At 47.9% G+C, this 21,570-nt stretch overlaps 6 protein-coding genes across 6 annotated transcripts; 2 read left to right on the top strand and 4 right to left on the bottom strand.

The window, feature by feature from the left end:
- Positions 1 to 264: 264 nt before the first annotated feature.
- On the bottom strand, positions 265 to 2,530 carry F5891DRAFT_1084890 (general substrate transporter). The gene is made up of 4 exons (XM_041363462.1): positions 2,420 to 2,530; positions 1,897 to 2,369; positions 1,538 to 1,833; positions 265 to 1,482 (listed from the first exon to the last, which is right to left on the bottom strand). The coding sequence occupies exons 2-4, from the start codon at positions 2,121 to 2,123 to the stop codon at positions 380 to 382; spliced, it is 1,626 nt and encodes a 541-aa protein (XP_041216527.1). The 5' UTR covers positions 2,124 to 2,369; positions 2,420 to 2,530; the 3' UTR covers positions 265 to 379.
- Positions 2,531 to 2,629: 99 nt separating this feature from the next.
- Positions 2,630 to 4,090, top strand: F5891DRAFT_1084888 (alpha beta-hydrolase). Its single transcript, XM_041363461.1, has 9 exons — positions 2,630 to 2,732; positions 2,797 to 2,902; positions 2,955 to 3,027; positions 3,077 to 3,201; positions 3,253 to 3,457; positions 3,508 to 3,689; positions 3,747 to 3,829; positions 3,891 to 3,903; positions 3,958 to 4,090. Exons 1-9 carry the CDS (start codon positions 2,660 to 2,662, stop codon positions 4,001 to 4,003), a joined length of 906 nt encoding a protein of 301 aa, XP_041216526.1. The 5' UTR covers positions 2,630 to 2,659; the 3' UTR covers positions 4,004 to 4,090.
- On the bottom strand, positions 3,934 to 5,391 carry F5891DRAFT_333173 (aquaporin-like protein). Its single transcript, XM_041371373.1, has 6 exons — positions 4,859 to 5,391; positions 4,671 to 4,797; positions 4,583 to 4,617; positions 4,438 to 4,531; positions 4,323 to 4,384; positions 3,934 to 4,274 (listed from the first exon to the last, which is right to left on the bottom strand). The coding sequence occupies exons 1-6, from the start codon at positions 5,260 to 5,262 to the stop codon at positions 4,121 to 4,123; spliced, it is 876 nt and encodes a 291-aa protein (XP_041216525.1). The 5' UTR covers positions 5,263 to 5,391; the 3' UTR covers positions 3,934 to 4,120.
- A 965-nt stretch (positions 5,392 to 6,356) lies between these two features.
- F5891DRAFT_333185 (uncharacterized protein) lies at positions 6,357 to 7,193 on the bottom strand. Its single transcript, XM_041371374.1, has 3 exons — positions 6,981 to 7,193; positions 6,847 to 6,913; positions 6,357 to 6,788 (listed from the first exon to the last, which is right to left on the bottom strand). The coding sequence occupies exons 1-3, from the start codon at positions 7,134 to 7,136 to the stop codon at positions 6,631 to 6,633; spliced, it is 381 nt and encodes a 126-aa protein (XP_041216524.1). The 5' UTR covers positions 7,137 to 7,193; the 3' UTR covers positions 6,357 to 6,630.
- A 1,016-nt stretch (positions 7,194 to 8,209) lies between these two features.
- Positions 8,210 to 9,578, top strand: F5891DRAFT_1284049 (isoprenoid synthase domain-containing protein). Its single transcript, XM_041370576.1, has 4 exons — positions 8,210 to 8,664; positions 8,722 to 9,010; positions 9,067 to 9,432; positions 9,487 to 9,578. The coding sequence occupies exons 1-3, from the start codon at positions 8,246 to 8,248 to the stop codon at positions 9,400 to 9,402; spliced, it is 1,044 nt and encodes a 347-aa protein (XP_041216523.1). The 5' UTR covers positions 8,210 to 8,245; the 3' UTR covers positions 9,403 to 9,432; positions 9,487 to 9,578.
- Positions 9,579 to 9,823: 245 nt separating this feature from the next.
- On the bottom strand, positions 9,824 to 10,657 carry F5891DRAFT_969032 (ankyrin repeat-containing domain protein; the record flags this gene model as incomplete). The annotated part of the gene is made up of 5 exons (XM_041376314.1): positions 9,824 to 9,925; positions 9,981 to 10,066; positions 10,120 to 10,226; positions 10,280 to 10,368; positions 10,541 to 10,657. The coding sequence occupies 5 exons, from the start codon at positions 10,655 to 10,657 to the stop codon at positions 9,824 to 9,826; spliced, it is 501 nt and encodes a 166-aa protein (XP_041216522.1).
- Between the last annotated feature and the right edge of the window lie 10,913 nt (positions 10,658 to 21,570).

Genomic DNA, 21,570 nt, shown 5'->3' with positions numbered 1-21,570 from the left:
AGTTGAATTATTCTTCAAGTTCGGTATGATATGTGATCTTGTGTGCAGTGATTTACATACATCCTAAAGGTGCCGCGGCCGCCAGTCCCTCGGCGATTCATGTCCCTCGAATGCCTGGGAAACTTGTCTCTGTTCTGCCCAACAGTTTCCTGGAGAAAACAAGGCGAGATCACTGCAAGGGTATCACTCTTGGTGCGCACCTCCGAGTCCAACCTCATGCAAACCAAAACACGGGCGGTAAACATCGGAACAGATGCGCGCAAATACTGTAAGCCGGTATAATGATATTCCTCATTGTACTAAAACTATGGGGTACAAAATGCTTCTGGGAGTCGGGGACGTACACGGAAGCGCTTTGAGGAAATTAAACTTGTAACAATCAAATCTGGAAATTGGAAACTTCGATACACTCTTCATCCCCCTTTTGGGATCTGTCACTCGACTCCTGGATATCTGCCCCTCCCCTCATGTCATCCACGGGCGTCGCTCGCTTGCCTCCAAGGAACATGCGTCCACCAGGCGCATCCTCCAAAGACCTTACTATCACATCCTTCTCGAACAAATACTTGATGTCCTCCAACGCATACCCCTTCGTCTCAGGGAGGAAGAAATATGTCCACGCTGCCATGATCACGCAGCAGATGCCAAAGAGCAGGAATGTCCCGTACGTGATCTTCTCCAGCATGACCGGAGTCAAGCGTGATATCGTGAATGAGAACAGCCAGTTGATGCTGACCGCAACAGTGAGTGTGGCTGCGCGGACATTATTGGGTGCAACTTCGCTGGCCACGACCCACGGTAGAGGTCCCCAGCCGAGACAATAAAATACTGCGTAGAGGTAGACGGCGATGATTGACACGTAACTCGCAGGCACAAAAGTACTCTGCGGGTGGATGGCGCCGAAGGCGCCAATCCAGAGCATGGTTAAACCTTGCCCCACGGCGCCCACGAAGAGGCACATCTTGCGACCCCAACTCTCCACAGCAAGTGCCAGGGTAAGACCGACTGCGAAGACTTTCACGAGACCGTATATTCCTGTTGCAAATAGGCCAGATGCTGTGCCAGTAATACCAAGCGCAGCAAAGATCTGCGGGCTGAAGTAGTTGACAGCGTTTGTACCAGTCCATTGCTGGAAGAAGGTAAGGATAGAGGGGATGAAGCAGCGGAGCGCGATTTGACGTGACTCTCCCATCATGCGGAACTGAGTAATCAAAGATGTTCGCTGCTTGCCGATGAAGTCCGCTTTGATCTCGTCGAGAGTAAGAAGAACAGCTTTGTCGTCGACTGACGCTCGAACAACATATGCAAGCGTCCTTGCGGCCTCATCGTAGCGCTCCCGCTCGACCAACCAACGGGGTGACTCTGGTTGTGGAATCATGAGGAGGATGAAGAGGACACCCGGGACAAGTTGAATCATGAAAGGCATACGCCACTGCATGTCGCTATATGGAATATTGATAGAAGCGCTGTAGTTCACCCAGACTGTGACAAATATTTTATCAATCCAAGGATATCTCATCTACAGATGAATACGTACAACTCAGCATCATACCAATATTGTCAGAGAATTGAACAAGGCCGGTACACCTCCCCCTGATGTGTCTGGGCATACACTCTGATATGTATGAGGGAGCCAGGGCGGATACCATGCCCACTCCGATGCCAGCAAAGATGCGGCTAAAGTATAGTACTCGAAGAGCGACAGCCTGGCTGCTTCCGAGGCCAGCGACGGATTGAATCAGACTTCCGATGGTGTATATAACGCCCGAAGCAATTAGAGACCGTTTCCTCCCAAAGCGACTGGATGCCCAACCAGTCGATAGGACACCGAAGCTGGTGATTTAAAAACAATGGGATGAGTCAGTAGCAAAGCGTTCTATATTCTTGATGACATACATGCATCCAGCCTGCATAATTGACACGATATTGCCATTGAAATTGGCTTGAGCAGATGCGGACAACTTATCGATACCAAAGTAGTGCTGGAAAGACGTAAGGGTTAAAATGCCACCCATGAGTCCGGTGTCCCAACCGAAGAAGATAGATCCCATGGATGCAGACAGGGCGAGGGTGTATGCATTGCGATGACGCGAAAAATCTGCCAGTGCGTCTTTGAAACCCATGGTGGAAAGCAGATGGTGCGGGCAGAAGCAGTGTGCGTTCCCGCATTTGTAGTTCTGCTCAACCCCATATCGTGGGGCCCACTGCCACTAATGTCCGAATATGAAACCATCAATCACCTGGTCAGCCCCTGGTATTCATATTTACCACAAAAGCTATAATAAACATGAACTCAGGGGCGAGACTGTATTTGAGTCTCTCCGGGTATCGGTACGAACTTGCGAAAGGGCGCCAAGGAGTGCGAGTTCCTGGAGGTTGTCGTCTCATGACTCTACACCAGTGGGATCAACATACTCACCCAATACTAGTTCAATCAATTTCATTTTGATTCGTTTGCAAATCATGTCAATACCATCACATGCTTTGCCTGCCGGCGGGGCTCTTGAAATATTAGCATTGGAGGGTGCTGGCAGTAGTGGTCAAGCTTATGTATTAAATCGAACCATTTCAAGTTCCAGCCGGCAAATTGACCGGCAATCAAAATCCCAGAATGACCCTTCTAGACTCTTGCTCAGCTCAGCGTTTCGGGCCCATCAAGATGATCTTCAAATCTTCTGTACATAGAGCTTCAACACTCATTTCAACTGAGCTTTCACAAGTTCTACGAAAAAGTATGACGTCACTTCTTGTTGCGCTATTGCAATAGTCCAAGTCTAGCTTAACGTCGCTTCACAGGATGCCTGTCCACTGCCGTGTCACCCGTCGAGCTGGCCCACGACGAACACATACCTGCAGATGGAAATCGGTCTCATAGACCACTCCTCATCCTACACGGGTTCTTGTCAGTCTCTTTCTCTGCTGTCACTTCCATCACGTAGTCATAAAGCGGATAGCGGTTCGAAACGCAACTGGCAGTCTCTCTCCAAGGCGTTCATGCGCGACCTCAGCAGACCCGTATATACACTCGTCAGTGAGGCTCTCACTCTGCGCTATGGATCGACTAACCTGAGACCAGGATTTGCGAAACCACGGATCTTCACCGCATGCTAGACCGATGACGTATTCTCACATGGCAGCGGACGTCTTTAGTTTCTGTCAGAAGCACTCATTGTGCAATATATCACTCATGGGACATTCTATGTGTGCTCTCTTTTAATAGTCTGCTGTGTTCAAGTACTCATTCTATGTGAGGGGCGGCAAGGTCGCGATGGCCCTTGCATTGCATCCAGAACTACCCTCTAACTTACTCACAGACCTTATAGTATCTGACATCGCTCCCGTCAGAGCCAAAGTCTCGCAGGATACCGTACAACACATACGTGCTATGGAAATAATACAGGCAGGCAACATCTCCACCAGAAAGGAAGCGGACGAAATAATGTCTGAGTATGAACAGGTGCCTTTGACCGCACTCGCAACTTTCCGTATACTTACGATGCCCTCTAGGATCCCAGTGTCCGATCATTTCTGCTTACGAATCTCGAGATTAACAAGGCAACGCCCGTGAAATTCAAGATCCCTGTCGACATTTTGAAAGAAGGCCGAGCAGAGATAGAATCTTTCCCTTATGCGCCTGGGGAACGATCCTGGGATGGTCGTGCCTTGATTATCAAGGGAAAGAAGAGCAAGTGCGTGTCAGCTATGCATAAAAAGATACGCCACTGGGAGCCTGACTGCCTTGACAGATACATCAATCGTCACAACATACCTTTAATTGATCAAATTTTCCCACAGAATCAGCTGAAAGAGCTTGACACCGGACACTGGGGTAAGTACAGTCACGATCATCTATTGCGAGTGCCCTAGATTAAGCTTTTGGTCTTGTCTAGTGCATGCTGAGTTGTAAGTCATCCTCGAGTACTACTCTATCTCTTATTAACGTCCTTCGAATTCGAGACCACATGAATACAGGAAGCTCGTCGTAAATTTCATCACACAATAGACATAGATCTAACTACAATCTACCAATATAAGACACCGTTTACGCCTGCGTGCGAGTTAAAACTGTTGGCTTACATGTCCTAGTTCAGGCAAAAGTCTTCAGAGATTGAAAGTGACTCTACACTTCACTAGACCCGCTTCCCTCGCCCCTTCCTGCACCGTTTCTGTCGGGCAAAGGGTTCTCCGTACTACTCAGTGCCACGGCAAGCGGATCTGGCGAGTCATTCTCATGCGTGGACGCCTGTGTAGGATTCAAATCTTGATAGTGCATCCTGCAATGGGAATCAGTATGTCTGAGCAAGCACGCAGATTTTACTTACCATTTCAACATGGCGTAGAAGGCAGATGCCAGTAGAGAGCCCAGGAAGGGTCCGACCCAGTACTACAAGGAGGCAAAGTTTAGGTGTGCGTCTATGAACAATATTTTTTGCTTACCACCCATTGGCTAGGGTAAGGAAATCCGGTGACGACAGCAGGCCCGAATGCACGTGCCGTATTCATAGCCGCACCCGTGTAAAAGACGGCCCATCTGTGCGATTTTAACTATATTGTTATATAGCGAGGTATGTACACAACTCACAGTTGTCCAACGAACAGTGTCAGGCCAATGCCAACCTGATGCATAACATTCAACATTATTCATGATGAGACATGTCAACCATCCGTACCGGTGCAAATGGAGTGACTTGAGATTTTTCAGCGGCGAGCATCAGAACGGCTAACACCAGCGCTGCCGTGAGGAACATTTCGATGAACACGCCTTGAGCTGAATTGACTCCCTTTTGGAGGAAAGTGCTATCGCAAGGAACAGAGTCTGTCAGGGTCGACAAAATCGATAGTCACAACAGCCACTCACTTGACAGCCAGCGGTCCAGGAGTCAGCGCAAGCAACAACGCCGATGCAACAATGCTTCCGACCAGCTGTGCGATGCAGAACAACACGAATCTTACGGGATTCATCACTCCCACGAGAAACAGTGCTAGTGTGATATTGGGGTTGAAGAGGCCACCGGTGATCCTGTAGAACAACCAAGCGGAGACTAGAAGGCTGAAACCCATGGACGTCGCGATGTACATCACATGTTCGATGGTGGTACCACTGGACTCAGCCTCGCCATTGGCCGCCTGAATACCGCCGAGCCCTAGGAGTAGAAAGAATGTTGTCCCGACGAACTCGAGTGCAGCAGCCTTGCAGTCCAGCTTGAATGTGCTGAACATCCCAGGGGTAGAGTAACGAGACGGTGCCCTGGCGGTTGACATGGTTTGTTACGACGAAAAGGAGCAATTCGCTTCACTTATACCCCACCCGATGTGCATGACATAGTGCTCAAGACTTGCTCAAGACATTTCATTATAGACTGATCGATCGGTGGCAGTGCTCCGTCCCTTATTGGACCCACATCGGTTCGCCTGCAGTGTCCCTTCTGAAACTTGAAGACCGGTGAGTTTTGTGTTTATTCTGCTGGTAATAATAAGCTTTTTGACTGCGCCCCTAATCATGGTATGGTCCTTGAGAAAATAATCTTCGGTTACAAGGAGATACAGAATTAAGACAAACAGACTTGCAGAAAATCATCAAAAACTTTGAATCAAGTGCATCTGTTCTTCGTGACCCGACTTCGTTACGAGATGGCAGAGTACGGTGCGGCTATCCTTTTTTGCACAGGATAGTAGGGAAGTATTGGAGGGATGGATGGTGAAGGTGTGGATCAGTTGGTAACTTCGGGCGGCTTTCACTGACAGTGTTAATCTCGTAATTTGGACAATCATTTGGCAAATCTTCACCGACCTGCGATTTCCGAACCATTTAGTAAATCAATCAAAAATTACAAAAGGAACCACCATTTCGGGACTAGAGGAGATCGCAACCTTGTACTTTGCATTTGCTACGCCAACACCCAGCCTGACGATCCATTCGGGGCTAAGCTCCCTCTGATATCAGGACGAGGAGTTGCACATCCGCGCGGATGCTGGGAGTGGGTCATCAACCAGGGTCGGATTAGTCTCTATCTTCAAGTTTGAGTTGCTGACTGGGTGAGCCCAGCGGGAGGTGCATGAAAACGCAGTAATACCGCACTTGATGCGATGCTGAAGATAGGCATTCCTCGCAGGCGGATAGGTGGATACAGCCTTCCTGAACGAACAACGATAAAAATGCGTACTGGACAAATGCAAAGCTTGTTGTGCGGGGAAAAAACGGTATCCGCACGGCCGAGTTTGTATGCTGTAGGTCGAACTGATCTTTTTCAACTTCAAGGTAGATATTATGTGCCCAATGGTCCTGTGCAATGAAGGGTGGCTTGGGGAACTTCAGGCGTTCGAAAAGAGATTTGAGTGGTTGAATTGACGCGGTGTGCGATATAGATGGGTATCCGAGTAGTATCTGTGCTGATGCCTCCAAAGCATACCTAACAGGTCAGAATAAAGCCGTGTTGCTTCGCATGCGAGACGATCCGAGCCGGCTAAGATACAATTGTTTGCTATTGCAAAACAATATAACCGGCCAGTCCGTATGTGCTAATGGAATTATGAAATGATATTGTTAACATATTGTCAACCGAAAAATAGAGCCACACTGTTGAGTGATGAAACGAAGTCGAAAACTGAAACTGTGCCATGTCCCCATTACTAGGCGCCACTTCCGCTCCTTCGAATACCTGGCAGCGCTGCACCGGCAGCTAGAAGCGGTGTCGACGACATAGATGCACTTGGTGTGGTTACATCCCCGCTAATAATATCCTGTATAGCAGCCTCCAGTGCATCCACTCTATTTGACATTTGCATCACTGCGAGATGGTTCAATCTGTAGGTTCAATGAAAGGTCACAGGAGGTCGCAAACGCACTGTGATCAAGAATCTGAGACGACATAGTGTCAAATTGGGTATCAAGTTGTTCAAGTAAAGTTTCGACCTGTAAGAATTGTTGATCGTCACTTGCAAGTCGGGAGGCTGCAGGAGCAGGAACTCGGCAAACGCACAAAAGCTGTTAGCTCATGGGGGCTAGATATTTCACCAGGGTTGGTGGCAATGGCATGCTTTGTGGGAGTCTTTGAGCCTGAAGCAGATGGTTGCGGTGAAGCTCTTGCGGGTGTTGATGCAGGAGTAACTTTTAGTGGGAGCGCAGTCGACGGCATTTGACAAGCACTGGAGTTGTTCAATGCAGCACTTGGGCTACTACGTGCAGCTCCAGGGTTGTATTATTACGTAATACCCCAGTTTGGTCCGGACTTGGACGTTGACTGTTCTCTCCATGACCTATTCAATATTCCGGCTCGAGTCCAACATCAATATTACCCGGCGTTGGTGTTTGTAGGGCCGTTTTATGAATGGCTCAGTCAGATTATCAGTACTCTTGGCATTTTATTGTTATCATGATTGCCAGAAAAACTGTACAGTTACATGTCACCGCAGATGTCGGACCACTGACGATCCGTTCCTGCCGGCCTATTTCAACATACTTCAAACCGGATCCGAATGAAAAGTAAGGTAGTGCAGCTGATTTTGCTGACCGCATGCATAGTGTTTCATGACTAGTGCTTTTCCGGGGTATTGAATCCTCCCGGGAGTCTGACACATAAAGTTTATGGAGCGTGGAGAAATCATGCTTCGTCCTGAAGCGACTCGGACGGTTGACCATTTCTGCAGCCTCTTGCTTGGTACAACTTATAAGTGCGTTACCTCGTTTAAGAATCGAGTCGATTCCAGCCACCTAATAGCTCAGACACATTGTACGTCGAGACAATAGATCACGATCCAAGATGAGTACCATTCTTGTTCCGGTAATGTCATCCTGCAGTTTCCGATTGCACACGAATTCCATCGGTTCCGGAGCCAGGTGTTCGGTCCTTATCGAACCCTAGTTTCATTAAATTCTAGAGCTTGTTAGGTATTGCTGACCAGACTATCGATACGCCAAATCAACCGGCACATCATGCATTTATTTCCAATGGCAGACCATGGGTATCATGGGCATGCCATTATGATGCGACACGTACATGCTAGCATCTTTAAGTACGTGGTTTATATTTGAGTCGTTTCATCTTGCCTTTACGCCTAACTTAAACCTGCCGCTATGACAGCTATGCAACACCGCGTTTTCTTGAACGGCCTGAACTGTTATTCCCTTCAAAGCCTCCATCACTATAAATACTCAAAACGTTTCTGAGAAATCTGTCTCTTCACTTGCGTCTCCCCTGTTTCCGTCCACCCTGTCACTCATCTCGACATTCTCGATACGACTACGATGAGTTCCATGCCCCCTACAACATCTGCTAGCACCCGTTCTGACTTTGAGACTACAAGGTTTATTTTACCTGACCTTATCAGCGATTGTCACTATCCGCTGCGGCTGAATCCTGACTGTCATCCAGTGTCTCGCACTTCTGAGCAATGGCTTCTTGACGGAGCGCATCTTGCAGAGCACAGAGTGACAAAATTTATGGGATTGCACGCAGGTGAACTCACTGCGGCCTGCTATCCCGATGCAGATGCTTTTCATCTCCGGGTCTGCTCGGATTTCCTGAACTGGTTGTTCAATATGGATGACTGGCTGGATGAGTTTGATGCCGACGGTACGTGGGGAATGCGTGAATGTTGCATTTCTGCGTTTCGCGATCCGATCAACTCCCAGACGGAAAAACTCGCCGGAAAGATGTGTAAATCGTATGTCGGTCTACTCTGTCACGAATCTTCACTGTAGATTAACTGTTTGTATACTAGGTACTTCAGCCGCTTTATGCAGACCGGGGGCCCCGGCTGCACTGAGCGATTCATCCACGCAATGGACCTATTTTTCATTGCCGCGGCAAAACAGGCGGAGGACCGTGCCACGGGACATATCCCTGATCTTGAATCTTATATCACCGCGAGGCGAGACACAAGTGCCTGCAAGCCTTGCTTTGCCCTCATCGAATATGCAGCTCTGATTGATCTCCCCGATAAAGTAATGTCACATCCAGTTATCATGGCCATGGAGGAAGCAACCAACGACCTTGTTACTTGGTCCAACGTAATGTCCCATTATGTCGTCGAATACTAGAGTACTGCTAACATCATTGTTGACAGGATATCTTCTCTTACAACGTGGAGCAATCTCGCCATGACACACATAACATAGTTGTCGTGCTTATGCGCGAACAAGGTTTAAACCTACAAGGCGCTATTGACTACGTTGACCGGATGTGCAAGGGTTCTATCCAGCGCTTTGAAGACAACCGTGATATCCTCCCCTCATGGGGAGAACAGCTTGACAAGCAGGTGGCTATCTATATCGAAGGGCTACAGAACTGGATGGTTGGTTCGTTGCACTGGTCCTTCGATACCACCCGTTATTTTGGGAAGAATGGGCACACCATCAAACAAGACCGAATCATCGAATTACTTCCCAAAAGGCCCTTGTAGAATTGATTCCTATTGCGTCGGTTTCTCTAGGTGAGATCGTTTTGACCTCTTTCGCTGCACATTTCTAACTGCGACTTATATAAGAATTCTAGATCATCTACTTCTTATGTACTATAACACTAGATGTCTTACTTCGGATCTATGATACTCTTTCATCCTGCCTACCTACCTTGCTCAAAAGGTTTTGGACCTTCGAAGTTCTATGGGTTCTCTGGTTCTCATGCGGTGCCTTGCAGTCTGATATGTTTTGTACCTACCCTTGTGTGGTTTTGTGATACTACTCATGCGTAACCATGTATGTAGAATAATCTGGTATGCTTGTGCAAATAGAAGTTGTTTGTGGATGCCTACAGTCGGCGGGTACTGGTAGCACCGCTCTTCTTCTACTTCTACTTCTACTTTCTCGTCCAGTAACCAGGCCTCAGGGCTCGCCGCAGTGATCGATTACATGTTGCTTCGCTCTTCTCTGCTCGGTGCCTCCGACACCATCAACGTTCTCAGGGGTTACTTCATCTAAATTAGTCTAAGGCACCATCAATAACACGACACCCTCGCGAAGTCAGACTCAAATGACGCACCCTCCCACGGTCAGCACCTGCCTCGATTAACATAACCGCAACCTGGGCATGAGCCGACTCCATAGCGAGATGAAGGGGTGTATTGCCTGAGAATAGCGCCTTGATCTAATCTGCTAAATAAATGTGATGATAAACCCACCTATCCGGTCGCCCGTGTTCAGCCGTAGTTTGGCAGTTGTTGAGCCTTCAGGAGGACTGAGCAGGAGTGCAACGAATCCCGTAGAGCCTGTCGTTGCTGCTCGATGCCTAAGAGAGCTTGAGTGAATAAGTTTATGGCGTGCAATCGTTATCGATCTCACAAGGGCGTCTGGTTCGCCTTATCTTTGGCGTTTATCTGGTCGTCACTCATTTTATGGTTGCAAAGTATTCTCGATGGATTCACATACGTCTGCTCCTCTTTCAATCAGGAACCTTCCGATCTGTCGATGTAGACGCTATTAGCACATGCACGCTTATAATACCAACGCCCACGTACGTCAATGCGAGACTTTGATGCCGCGTAGTGTCTGAGCAGCACATGTCAAACCAGTAGTAGAGATGATCTCCAGCGGGAACATTACTAACAGAGGAGTAATTCCCTTGTCGTTCTTTCTGTTTACTTCAGCCCCGGCACCCACTAGCTCTCGAACGACATCTTCATGGCCTGCGCTTACTGAACTCGAAGTGTATGAGTTCATGTTATAAACGTATGGTATTCAATAAATCATACCAGCTATGTGCAAGGCTGTCCATCCACTCTCATCCACGTTGTCGATTCCATCTGAGTTCTTCCCAATGAGATAGCACACAATTTCGGTCGAGCCGCTCGACGCGGCCCAATGCAGTGGGGTCCTACCATCCTGGGGTACATGCATCAGGCGGTCTAATAAAACTTGTGAAGGCTTGCTCACGTCATCGACAGCATTCACAAGCTTTGGATTCTCTTCTGTCAACGCACGAACAAGGGCAGGTTGATCTAGAAGATGGGAAGTCAGGCCATCAGATGTGAATAAGGAGACACCGCAAAAGCGCACTTTTTTGGGCGGCGGCATGAATGGATAAAGACATCTTAATCGCTCAGGCGGTGGTGAAGCAGAACCAAGCTTTGATATGATTACGCGGCTTACTGAGCTAACTCCTAACCCTATGCTATGGTCACGAGGATATATCTAGCGCATCCACTTATCAGATTGTGTTCGCCAACGCATTATCATGACATAGAAAAAGTCGAATATTTCTTTATGGTATGTACGTCCAGGAAGCAAGGGGAACATGTGTGAGTACGGATCTCGTGTTGCATCCCATACATGTTACTAGTTGTGTAGGTGACGTACTTCATCGCTACATCTCCCGTGCACATATAATCAAGGAAAAAGGACGACGTTCGGCACTACTAGCTTTAAACCCTTGCCATTCATATACGATCAACCCAACAGACCGCTCCAAGAATCCATAGGGAATACATGTCAATGCGTAAAGCTAACGACTTCATGCGTACAGTGTATCCCAGGCTTTGTTGGTGATATTGTCATCTCCCGTAACCTCTGTATTTGGAAGCGATGTTTTTTTTACAGATCGAGAACACCTGAGGCGGCCTGTTCAAAACGTTTAGAAGTTTACAAATGCATAGTTAGGTCATACGTCACCTATGGTCGTGAAACCGATGTTGGCGGAAAGGTCGGAGATTGCCAGCATTGAAATGGGCGGTCACCGGTCACGAACGAGGCAGATTTGGATGCGTCGCAAGTGCAAAAAATCGAGGCGGTGCTCGTGCCTTGTTCCAGGATTTCCGCTTTGCGGCCTGTCCATCTTGCTTGCGTTGCTTTCAATGCTAGCAAGGACGACGACGAACGAGCGTGAAGACCCGTATCGCTGCGCTGACAAATGGGTTCCAATTCCGTTGCATACGCCGAGTCTCAAGACAAATTGGAAGTAAGCTTTCGAGAGTTGCAATATGGGTGGGCTGGCTTCATGGACGACAAATGTGCCGTGTCAGTCATTTTGATTTGCCACATTCGAAGTTCGGATAGATTTTTTGGATTGGCACGGGAGCAATGAGTGCTGAGTGACCATTTTACTAGTAATCTTCTGGAAGACCATCGACCCTTTGGCACACGTTGCAAATCTGCAAGCGATCAAACTTTGAAACATGAGTGGTACCTGCCGAGCCGCCCAATACCCCCAAGTTCCAGCCCCTCCGTTTCCAATCCTCAATTGAGCTACCTTGTTGGATCTCGATGCTGGAAATGACCTACTATGACGATCTCATCACTACTGCTGGAAGTCCTTGCTGATTATGCCTCGCGGTTCCAGGGTCATTAACGCGACTGCACGAGAGTGCTCCGATTTGCGTCCTTTGGGATTTGCTGATGATCGTGATCGATCACTTTTCTCCCAGTCTGTAGTTACTAGCCCAGTACGGCTAATAAGAAAGAAAACGAATGGCAAAGGTGGATGGTTTGACGTACAAAGGTAGGTTCCAAAGCAGCTTCTAATAGCCATCCTGACATTGTAGGAGTTACTTTTCTAACGAACTCAGAGACTCGACTGCTTGTCGCAAGGTGAAGTTTTGAAGCCTGTTGCCTTCATTGCAGAGAGCGTTTTGCTAACGCAGTATTCGGAATGACAATATTGTAGTGCAGCTTTGCGAATGGGTGGTGTGGAGTCCATTGTGGCTATGCTGGGTTGTCTTTCTTTGCGACATCTGAGCTGAACGTTCTAGACTATCCAGAGTCCCGTTGATTTAATCGTCCTGATGGCCAAGCGAGGATTTCGAAACGAGTCGTACACCTGAAGAACAGAAAATACCGTTGCATGGAAGCTGTAGTATTAGCATTGGACGTCCATTTTACCGAAATTTTACCACGCCTTACATATGACAGGACCAGTTGCATTGCATCTGACTCTTGGGCTTCATCTCAAGCTGGCGTCCTTTGGCTTCCGGGTGTGCTTTGTTTCCGCAGCTGGCCCTTGGTCGGGTGGAGGTCGTCATAGAAGCTACGTACCTACCCAATTCTGACCATATTGGCACGTTTGGCCATCGTCCTCTTGACTGAGTCATACTTTTGGCAGCGGAAATTTGATGGTCCTGTTATTCTGCACGTGTACTCGGCAGGGGATATTGATACTCATGGACGGCACGCTTTGTTGAAGGCCAAGGCCACTGGCAGCTGGCTCGTATTCGATGGACATGGTTCTGTTTACCAACCAACGAAAATTTCACCGTCCAGGCGCTGGCACCTCGCCAGCCCACGAGGCTGGAGTCCCTACCAACTGGTGTTGGGACAGCTGGAACGATGACCCTCCTAGCAGGTCGTCCAGAACACTTATATACTACAGTGGACTTCGCAATCATTCATCGCTCCCTCAGATACTCAAGTCTGCAAGCATAACTATCACAATCGCCGCGTCATTACTATCATGTCAGGCTTTCACCACTTCCAGACCAACGGAGTATCTGACCCGGCACCTGTGAGTTGTTAATCTTCTTGCTTCACATCATTGCGTTTTAAATCAACGCCTGCAGGAAAAACATCTTGTCAATGAAACGTTTCAGTGTTTCTGGCATTGGCCACAATGTCAAGATTTGCATTGCAACGACTTCTTTTACGGCTACAATCTCTCCCGTCATTTACAAGAGAAACATGGAATTCACGGGTCAGACAAGGATCACGTTTTCTGCCTATGGAACTCTTGTTATTTGGAGCTCAATAAGGAGAGTCTTACGAGACATGTTGAGGAAAAACATCTGAAGATTGTGCACCCGTGCGGGTGCGGCAAAGAATTCTCGCGCAGAGATACTCTCAACAGACACAGGAGAGAGAAGCAGCATTAAATAGGGAGTCTTTTGACAAGGGATCCCGTTCTATCTATCTTCTATCCCATGACTTCAGTTTAAGTATCTGTTGTCTATGTTGCTTCCGACGTACTTACTAGCTCTGTTTATCCTGGTGGTATAATATTCACGTAGTACGAAACTCCATTTTTGAACAACAAATTTGTAACAGTTTGTCGATTTTGCAAGTTACTATCACGGGGGTGAAGTTATCCCAGGTTGATGTCATAAGTTTAAATTTACACCTAGCCAATCGCCACTATCATGTCAGGGCGCTTTCAACACTACCAGACCAACGGAGTATCTGACTCGGCACCTGTGAGTTGTAAATCTTGCATGACATCATAGCGATTAAATCGACGCTTGCAGGGACATTTTATCAATGAGGTGTTTCAGTGTTTCTGGGATTGGCCACAATGTCAAGAATTGCATTGCAACGACTTGATTTGCGGCCGCGATCTCTCCCATCATTTACAAGAGAAACATGGAATTCACGGGTCAGACAGTACTCGCCAATGTATCTCTTGTAATAGCATGAAGCTCAAAAAGGAGAGTCTCGCGAGACATATCGAGGAAAAACACATGAGGATTGTGCACAAGTGCGAGTGCGGATCTACATATTCGCGCAGAGATTCTCTCAACAAACACAAGAGAACGTGTCCTTATCGTCCACACTGAACCTAGGGGGTCTTGACAAGGGATCCCGTATACGTACTATCTATCCTCTATCCCATGACTTCTGTTAGAGTGTCTGTTATCAAGCTTACATAAGCTCAAGCGCTCAAGTTTAACACGTCGTCTAGACTGATACTTTCGGCTCGTTCAAGTCTCACCAAATATTACTGGAAGATGATACCAACATTCGGACACTCTTTCACAGACGACTCACAGACTTCTGGCAACCATGACAGCTTCACCAACACATAATAGTATGACCAGCGTTGTTTCAAATAGTGTCAACAAATACAAATGCCTTGTGGGCGCATTCTTGGACTTGGGATGCATTTGTAGCGTCCAGCTTTAACGAAGTCTGGCTGGCGCAGGGTGGTGGCAACCAAGTTGTGGCCTATGTTCAATTGTTGCTTTAACACTGGTTTGGGAATGAAGAGGTCCGTATCCAACGAGGCACATCCACCTAATTCCCATTTTAACGGACGAGGTAGTCGCTTGTTGAATGTGACATAATCGGTGGACACTCGAGACTGTAAGCTCGGTGGAGATCGCTAACTCTCTTCGCCTCACTCCATTACTGTACGCTTCGACGTTCGGAGACTGAAGTTGCTTTCTTCCAAGGGAGCAATGATAAAAGTCATCACTACCGTTGGGGGGCCATGAATGGGCCCGCGATCCTTGTGCGTTCCCCAGCTCCAGCACGGGTTCAAGTTGCCACCTCAAGGTCGATCGAGAACAACGCCACTTTGCTGACATGCCATTGCAAGGCTACGAAGGATGATGGATGAATATTTGAATGCCCGCCGACGACCGGTGTTGAGCTGAAGATGGACTCGTTACTTTCCTCTTTCAAATGCTAGTCCTTCTTGAGAATAGATTCGGAGTGTGTCTTTCTTTCCGATAACATTTGAGCTGAACGTTCTAGACTATCCAGAATCCCATTGATACTTCTTTAATTGTCCTGATGGCCAAGCAAGGATTTCGAAACGAGTCGTACACCTCAAGAACAGAAAATGCCGTTGCATGGAAGCTGTAGTATTAGCATTGGATGTCAATTTTACCGCGCCTTACATATGACAGGGTCAGTTAACGTTGCACTGCATTTGACTCTTGGACTTCATCTCAAGTTGGTGTCCTTTGGCTTCCGGGCGTGTTTTGGTTCCACAGCTGGCCCTTGACCGGGTGGAGGTCGTCATAGAAGCTACGTACCCAATTCTGACCATATTGGCACGTTTGTCCATCGTCCTCTTGACTCAATCACACCTTTGGCAGGTGGTCTTGCTATTCTACACGTGTGGTCGGTAGGGGATATTGATACACAATCTCATGGACGGTCGTTGAATGCCAACGCCACTGGAAACTGACTCATATTCGATGGACATGGTTCCGTTTACAAACCAACGAAAATTTCACCGCTTAGGCGCTGGCACCTCGCAAGCCTACGAGGCCAGAGTCCCTAACGACTGATATTGGGACAGCTGGAACGATGGCCCTCCTTGCAGGTCGTCCAGAACACTTATATACTACAGTGGGCTTCGCAATCATTTATCGGTCCCTCAGATACTCAAGTCTGCAAGCATAACTATCACAATCTCCGCGTCATTACTATCATGTCGGGGGGCTTTCACCATTTCCAGATCAGCGGAGCACCTGAGCCGGAACCTGTGAGTTGTAAATCTTACATGATATCATTGCGATTAAATCAACGCCTGCAGGAAAGACATTTTATCAATGAAATGTTTCAGTGTTTCTGGGATTGTTACGCACCAGGATTGCATTGCAACGACCTCTTTTACGGTCACAATCTCTCTCATCATTTACGCGAGAGACATGGAATTCACGGGCCCGACAATGCCCGCGTTTTCTGCCAATGGAGATCTTGTAATACGGAGGTCAATAAGGAGAGTCTCGCGAGACATATCGAGGAAAAACACATGAAGGTTGTGCACCCGTGCGGCGTGTGCGGCAAACTATTCTCGCGCGGAGATACTCTCAACAGACACAGGAGAGAGAAGCAGCATTAAATAGGGTGTCTTTTGACAAGGGATCCTGTTCTATTTATCTGACTTCAGTTTAAGTATCTGTTGTCTATGTTGCTTCCGACGTACTTACTAGCTCTGTTTATCCTGGCGATATTATATTCTAGTTGAAGTACGAAACCATATAACAAATTGGTAGCAGTTTGTCAATTTGGCGAGTTAGACATGATGCATGACAGCCAGGCGGCTTCTCTTTAGGGTTCGGGATAAAAGTATTTCGGCAATTATTAGCAAGCTTTTTAGCCAGGTAGGTCTGGGGGAGTTATTAACTAGCGGATTATTAGCTGCTTTTTAGCCAATCACGTGATGTTGATTTTAGCAGGCGAAAAACTCGCTAATAATATTAGCGGTCCTCAAAGTTAAAATCGTAGAAATTTCAAGAGGTAAGAAATTTGCGACTTGCCGATAATTAGAACTCCGACGATGACAAATCAAGCTCATATCTTACCACCGCCCATCATCATCGTACCTTACCGTGACCATCATATTGATAACGTTCTGCAACGACATCAGAAGATGCCTCGAGAATCGGATCACAAAAAACTACTTCGTAGTCTGAAGCAAACGACAAATGACCTTATGATTGCGCGATACATGGAGTTGATTGAATTTATGGTGGATCAGCTCCTCGAGGAGGGCTCTGACAATAGCTCTGATAAGGGATCGGATGGTGATAGTGGGTCAGATGTCAGCATACGGACCGCATCGCCAACATGGCCGGAGTCCCCGACGTCATCCGTCATATCCACGTTGTCCATCAGCTCTCTAGTAACCTCGCTTTCAACAGCATATTCTGATGTCCTATCACTTGATATCCCGGACATGTGCAATCAAGTGTTTACGCACTTTATTGATGCGATCGGGGCACTGCATGATGAAGTGGAGAAGTGTCGGGTACTTGACGTGCATCCATCTCTGACTCGCGCACCGCAGTTACACCTGCTGCAAGAATGGGCGCTGCTCTCACCTGAAAAGTTTCGCTGCAAGCTTCGCGTTGATGCAGAGGTATTCAACAAACTCACAACGTTAATCCAAGCCCACCCCATTTTCCATAATAACTCGAATAATCCACAACTTCCTGTCGCCGTCCAGCTTGCGATCTTTCTCAATGGTGTCGGCCATTATGGCAATGCTGCGACTACCGAAGACATATCCGATTGGGCTGGAGTGTCCGTAGGGACCATCTACAACTGCTACAAGCGAGTCATGATCGCGATCTTGCAACTGCATGATCGTGCCATACATTTTGATCCGCTTGATCGTGAGGACCAGATTGAGCGAGAGCAGGCAAAAGCGTACGTGGAGCAGAAGACATGTCGTGAGTGGCGCGGCGGTTTCCTTTGTGTAGATGGGACTCCGTCCCCTCTACACGAGAAGCCCGGTTGGCATGGCGAAGGGTTCTTTGACAAGAACTCTGACTACTCTCTAACAGCCCAGGTAAGTATCTACTATCGGCTCAGTGTGCAGTGCAGCGACTTACAATCCAAAAGGTCATCATATTCCCTCATAATCTGCGTATCGTTGACTACGTCATTGGCATACCTGGGAGTCTTCACGACTCGAACATATTTGCACGAACGAGGGTCTCCCGGCATCCCGAGTCGTTTTTTGGTGCGGGAGAGTGGTTGTGGGCGGACTCGGCGTATGCTGCGCGAATTTGGTGTGTGCCGCCGTACAAACGGCCAGCGGGAGGGTCTTTGACGGCCGAGCAAAGGACATTCAATTATAACCTGTCAACAGTGAGCATCAGTACTAATATACTTTTGTCGTCCTCACCCAGTGTCTAGGTCCGTGTTCATTCAGAGCACTTCTTCGGCTCTATCAAGGGCCGGTTCCAATCACTGCGGGAGCTTCGCATCCCAATCCAAAGCCAGAAGGACCTCGACTATGCGAACATGTGGATCTGTTCGTGCTTCATTCTGCACAACTTAATTGTTGAAATTGAGGAAACAGAAAACCGCGAAGACTCAAACATATGCTTCTATCAGCAAACTCGGAGATTGAGGCGAGCTGACGGTGACGGAGGAGAGGATGATCAGCAACAGGGTGGCGCAGTAGGTGATCAGACTTACATTGGAACTGTGGGGCAGGATTTTCGTAACATGTTAAAGACGTGGTTGCTTTCGTCATTGGAGCGAAGGTAGTTAGTATTATATTAAATGTACTTGTACCTATACATATTCCTTTTGGCTCGCAAGGTCACGCTTGAGATTTTCTCGAGAAAGGAGCATTTTAGCGAGCTCTAGGAGGGGTCAGTAGTGCTTGAGATTTTCTCAAGAAAGGAGCGTTTTAGTGAGCTCTAGGAGGGGTCAGTAGCGCTTGAGATTTTCTCAAGAAAGGAGCGTTTTGGCGAGCTCTAGGAGGGGTCAGTTGTGCTTGAGATTTGCTCGAGAAAGGAGCGTTTTGGCAAGCTCTAGGAGGGGTCAGTTATGCTTGAGATTTGCTCGAGAAAGGAGCGTTTTAGTGAGCTCTCTGAGTTGGCACCATCGAGTACAACATGGAATGCATTTCCTGAAAACCTGTTACATGACAACATAGTGCAAACCTACTTAGTTTTGATCAAGACTGCGCTCCAAAGCAATATGACGAATTCGAGCCTCCTCCTCCTCCCGACGTGCACGAGATAGCTCAATCTCAATTCTTGCAAATTCCATCTGTTGAGTCATCCTCTCCTGCTGGTGCTGATGATCTTGGTCAGATAGACGCATTGCATGCTCCCGCTCATCACGAGCACTGCGGGCCTTGAGATCACGAGCCCAAATTTCGGTCTCAAGTTTCATGCGTTTATAGCGTTCGTGCTCCACACGATCCTCACGTTTGCTGTTAAGGTGCGTCATTATGGAATCTGCCGTCTGAGACATCCTATCTGCAGCGGCAGAGGTCTGATCGAGAGTGCTGCCACCAGGGCGTTTGCGTGATGAAGAGGGGGGGCGACTAGATTGAGGCGAAGCACTCTGAGTAGGTGCACGTGCACGAGACTGCTTTGTAGAAAGAGAGGGTGAACTTGCGTGACTTCCTTTGAGTGAGCTGACACGAAGAGACTGCAGCGCTCGGCTAGCACCAATGTCCGAATCTTCCGAGTCAATAGGTGTGGATTGAGGGCTAGCTGATGACTCCTTGAAATCAGAAAAGAAAGGTGAATTGTGGGTGGTGCTTTGATTGGGTACCGGTGAGCGCTCAGGAGAGTTCAGCGATATCACGCCATGTGTGTTGGAAGTTGTGATGGGAGGAGGTTGGGGTCGTTGGTACCAGTGTGGTAATGGAGCGAGTGAGAATGAGTTGGGCGTGTCGCTAGGACCATGGTCCGAAAATAACAGCGGGGATGGTGCTGACAATGGTGATTCGAATGACTCCATGGAGGGGGGCTGGTCAACCATCATATCATCTGGTGCATCTATAATGCCAGCATCACCTGTAGTATGAGCGCTGATCTCAACTATTTCTCCGTCCTCGGCATCCTCATCTGTGTGAGTGTCATCGTCGCCTGCAGCCGGTGCTTGTGGTTGCTTTGAGATAGCGAAATGTTCTAATGCAGCGGACGCAAAATCTTGCCCTGTATCCGCTGTAGAGAAGGCGTAATTGAAAGCTGGGTTTGTGCGCCACCAGCCATGAAGCTCAGGCCACCAGGGAAATTTTTCGAGCTTTGTATCTAACAGAGATACGATTAAGACATGTGCAGTTCAACAGCGGCTAAAACTTACCAATCAACGACTTCATCATTGGATCCTCTTGCAGCTCTGCATATGTCTTTCCGGCTCCTGACTGCTTGAGCTCCTTGTTGAACTTGTTATATTTTTTCTTGAGCCTAAAACATCTGATCAGTGATTCTAGTGGGAGGAGAAACAATGCAGGAACGGGATACATACGTGCCGAAACGAGTTGAAACTGGTTTGATAAATGCCTTTGGGTCCTCCTTGAAAAGTCGTTGGACCTCCGGATCCTCGTCATTCGAAAATACGGCTTGTGCGACCTGTGAATAAAAGGTATCTCTCGAAGTTCTGCTCTGTTTCTTCTTCCGACCTTGCTCCTTCGCATCCTTTGCGGAATCGGAGAACAGCTTGATCCGTGCGTCTTCGTTTTCCTTGCACCAGGCAAGGAGACGTTCCGTACGAGCGCTACGAACCCCCTCCCAATGAATAGTGCATTTCTTCCCAGTGTCTGTACTGGCGGACACACCAGCTCGAACTCCACCACCTCGACCTCTCTGTCCAGAGCGTGACATGATTCAGGGCGTTTATTACGACAACGATTGGTGATCGGATTGAATCTTTGGCACCATCGACGCCAGTAATGACGATGTCGAGTGACAGGGCAGGGCGGAGTTTGAACATGCCGTACCGGCAACGCAAAATCTTGCTGTGAATTTTTTTCTACGTTCGACTTTGAGAACCATTAATCCTAGCTAATTAGCCAACGCAAAAAACACTCATTCCCATACCTCCGGACACTCGTCATCGCTTCCATTGATATCCTCAGCCTCCGCCTTGCCCTTCCCTGTGCTGTCCACATTAGATCGCAATTCTGCCAACACTGCCAACAAACCATCCGCACTCAGATCTACCTCAGATTCAATGTCGAAGTCGGCGTTTGTCACCATGGCTGCCGCAGAACTCGTTTGCACATGATCCAACCACGTACTGGACTCGTCGTCTTCAATTTCTTCACCTCCTTCAATACTTTCGGCTGATAGCAAGCTGTTCTTCGCATCATGATGCTGTTTACCCTCTTTTTCTTCGGATCCAAAGTTCCAAACAGCTCGGTGTCATCTATGGTAACTAGTCGATCATCTGTCAGTGGTAGAAGCTAGCCGGTCGACTCAGAATACTATTCCTGACCTGATCGCTCGATATCTGAGGCACAGTCAGCTGTAGGGAGTTATTAGCATTATTAGCCTCGTGATTTTTGCGACGAGTTATTAGCGTGTTAATAGCTAGTTATTAACATGCTAATTAGCATGCGGCTAATAAGCAGGGATTTTTCTCCTGAACCCTACTTCTCTTACTGTGCACACTATTGTGTAATTGTGTCTGACAGCGTTGCACGTCCCCATAGTCTGAGTAGTACT

Source organism: Suillus fuscotomentosus (assembly GCF_016647785.1).
Source record: "Suillus fuscotomentosus strain FC203 chromosome Unknown F5891scaffold_289, whole genome shotgun sequence".
Taxonomy (NCBI): Eukaryota; Fungi; Basidiomycota; class Agaricomycetes; order Boletales; family Suillaceae; genus Suillus; species Suillus fuscotomentosus.
This window is presented reverse-complemented; position numbering and strand designations above follow the sequence as displayed.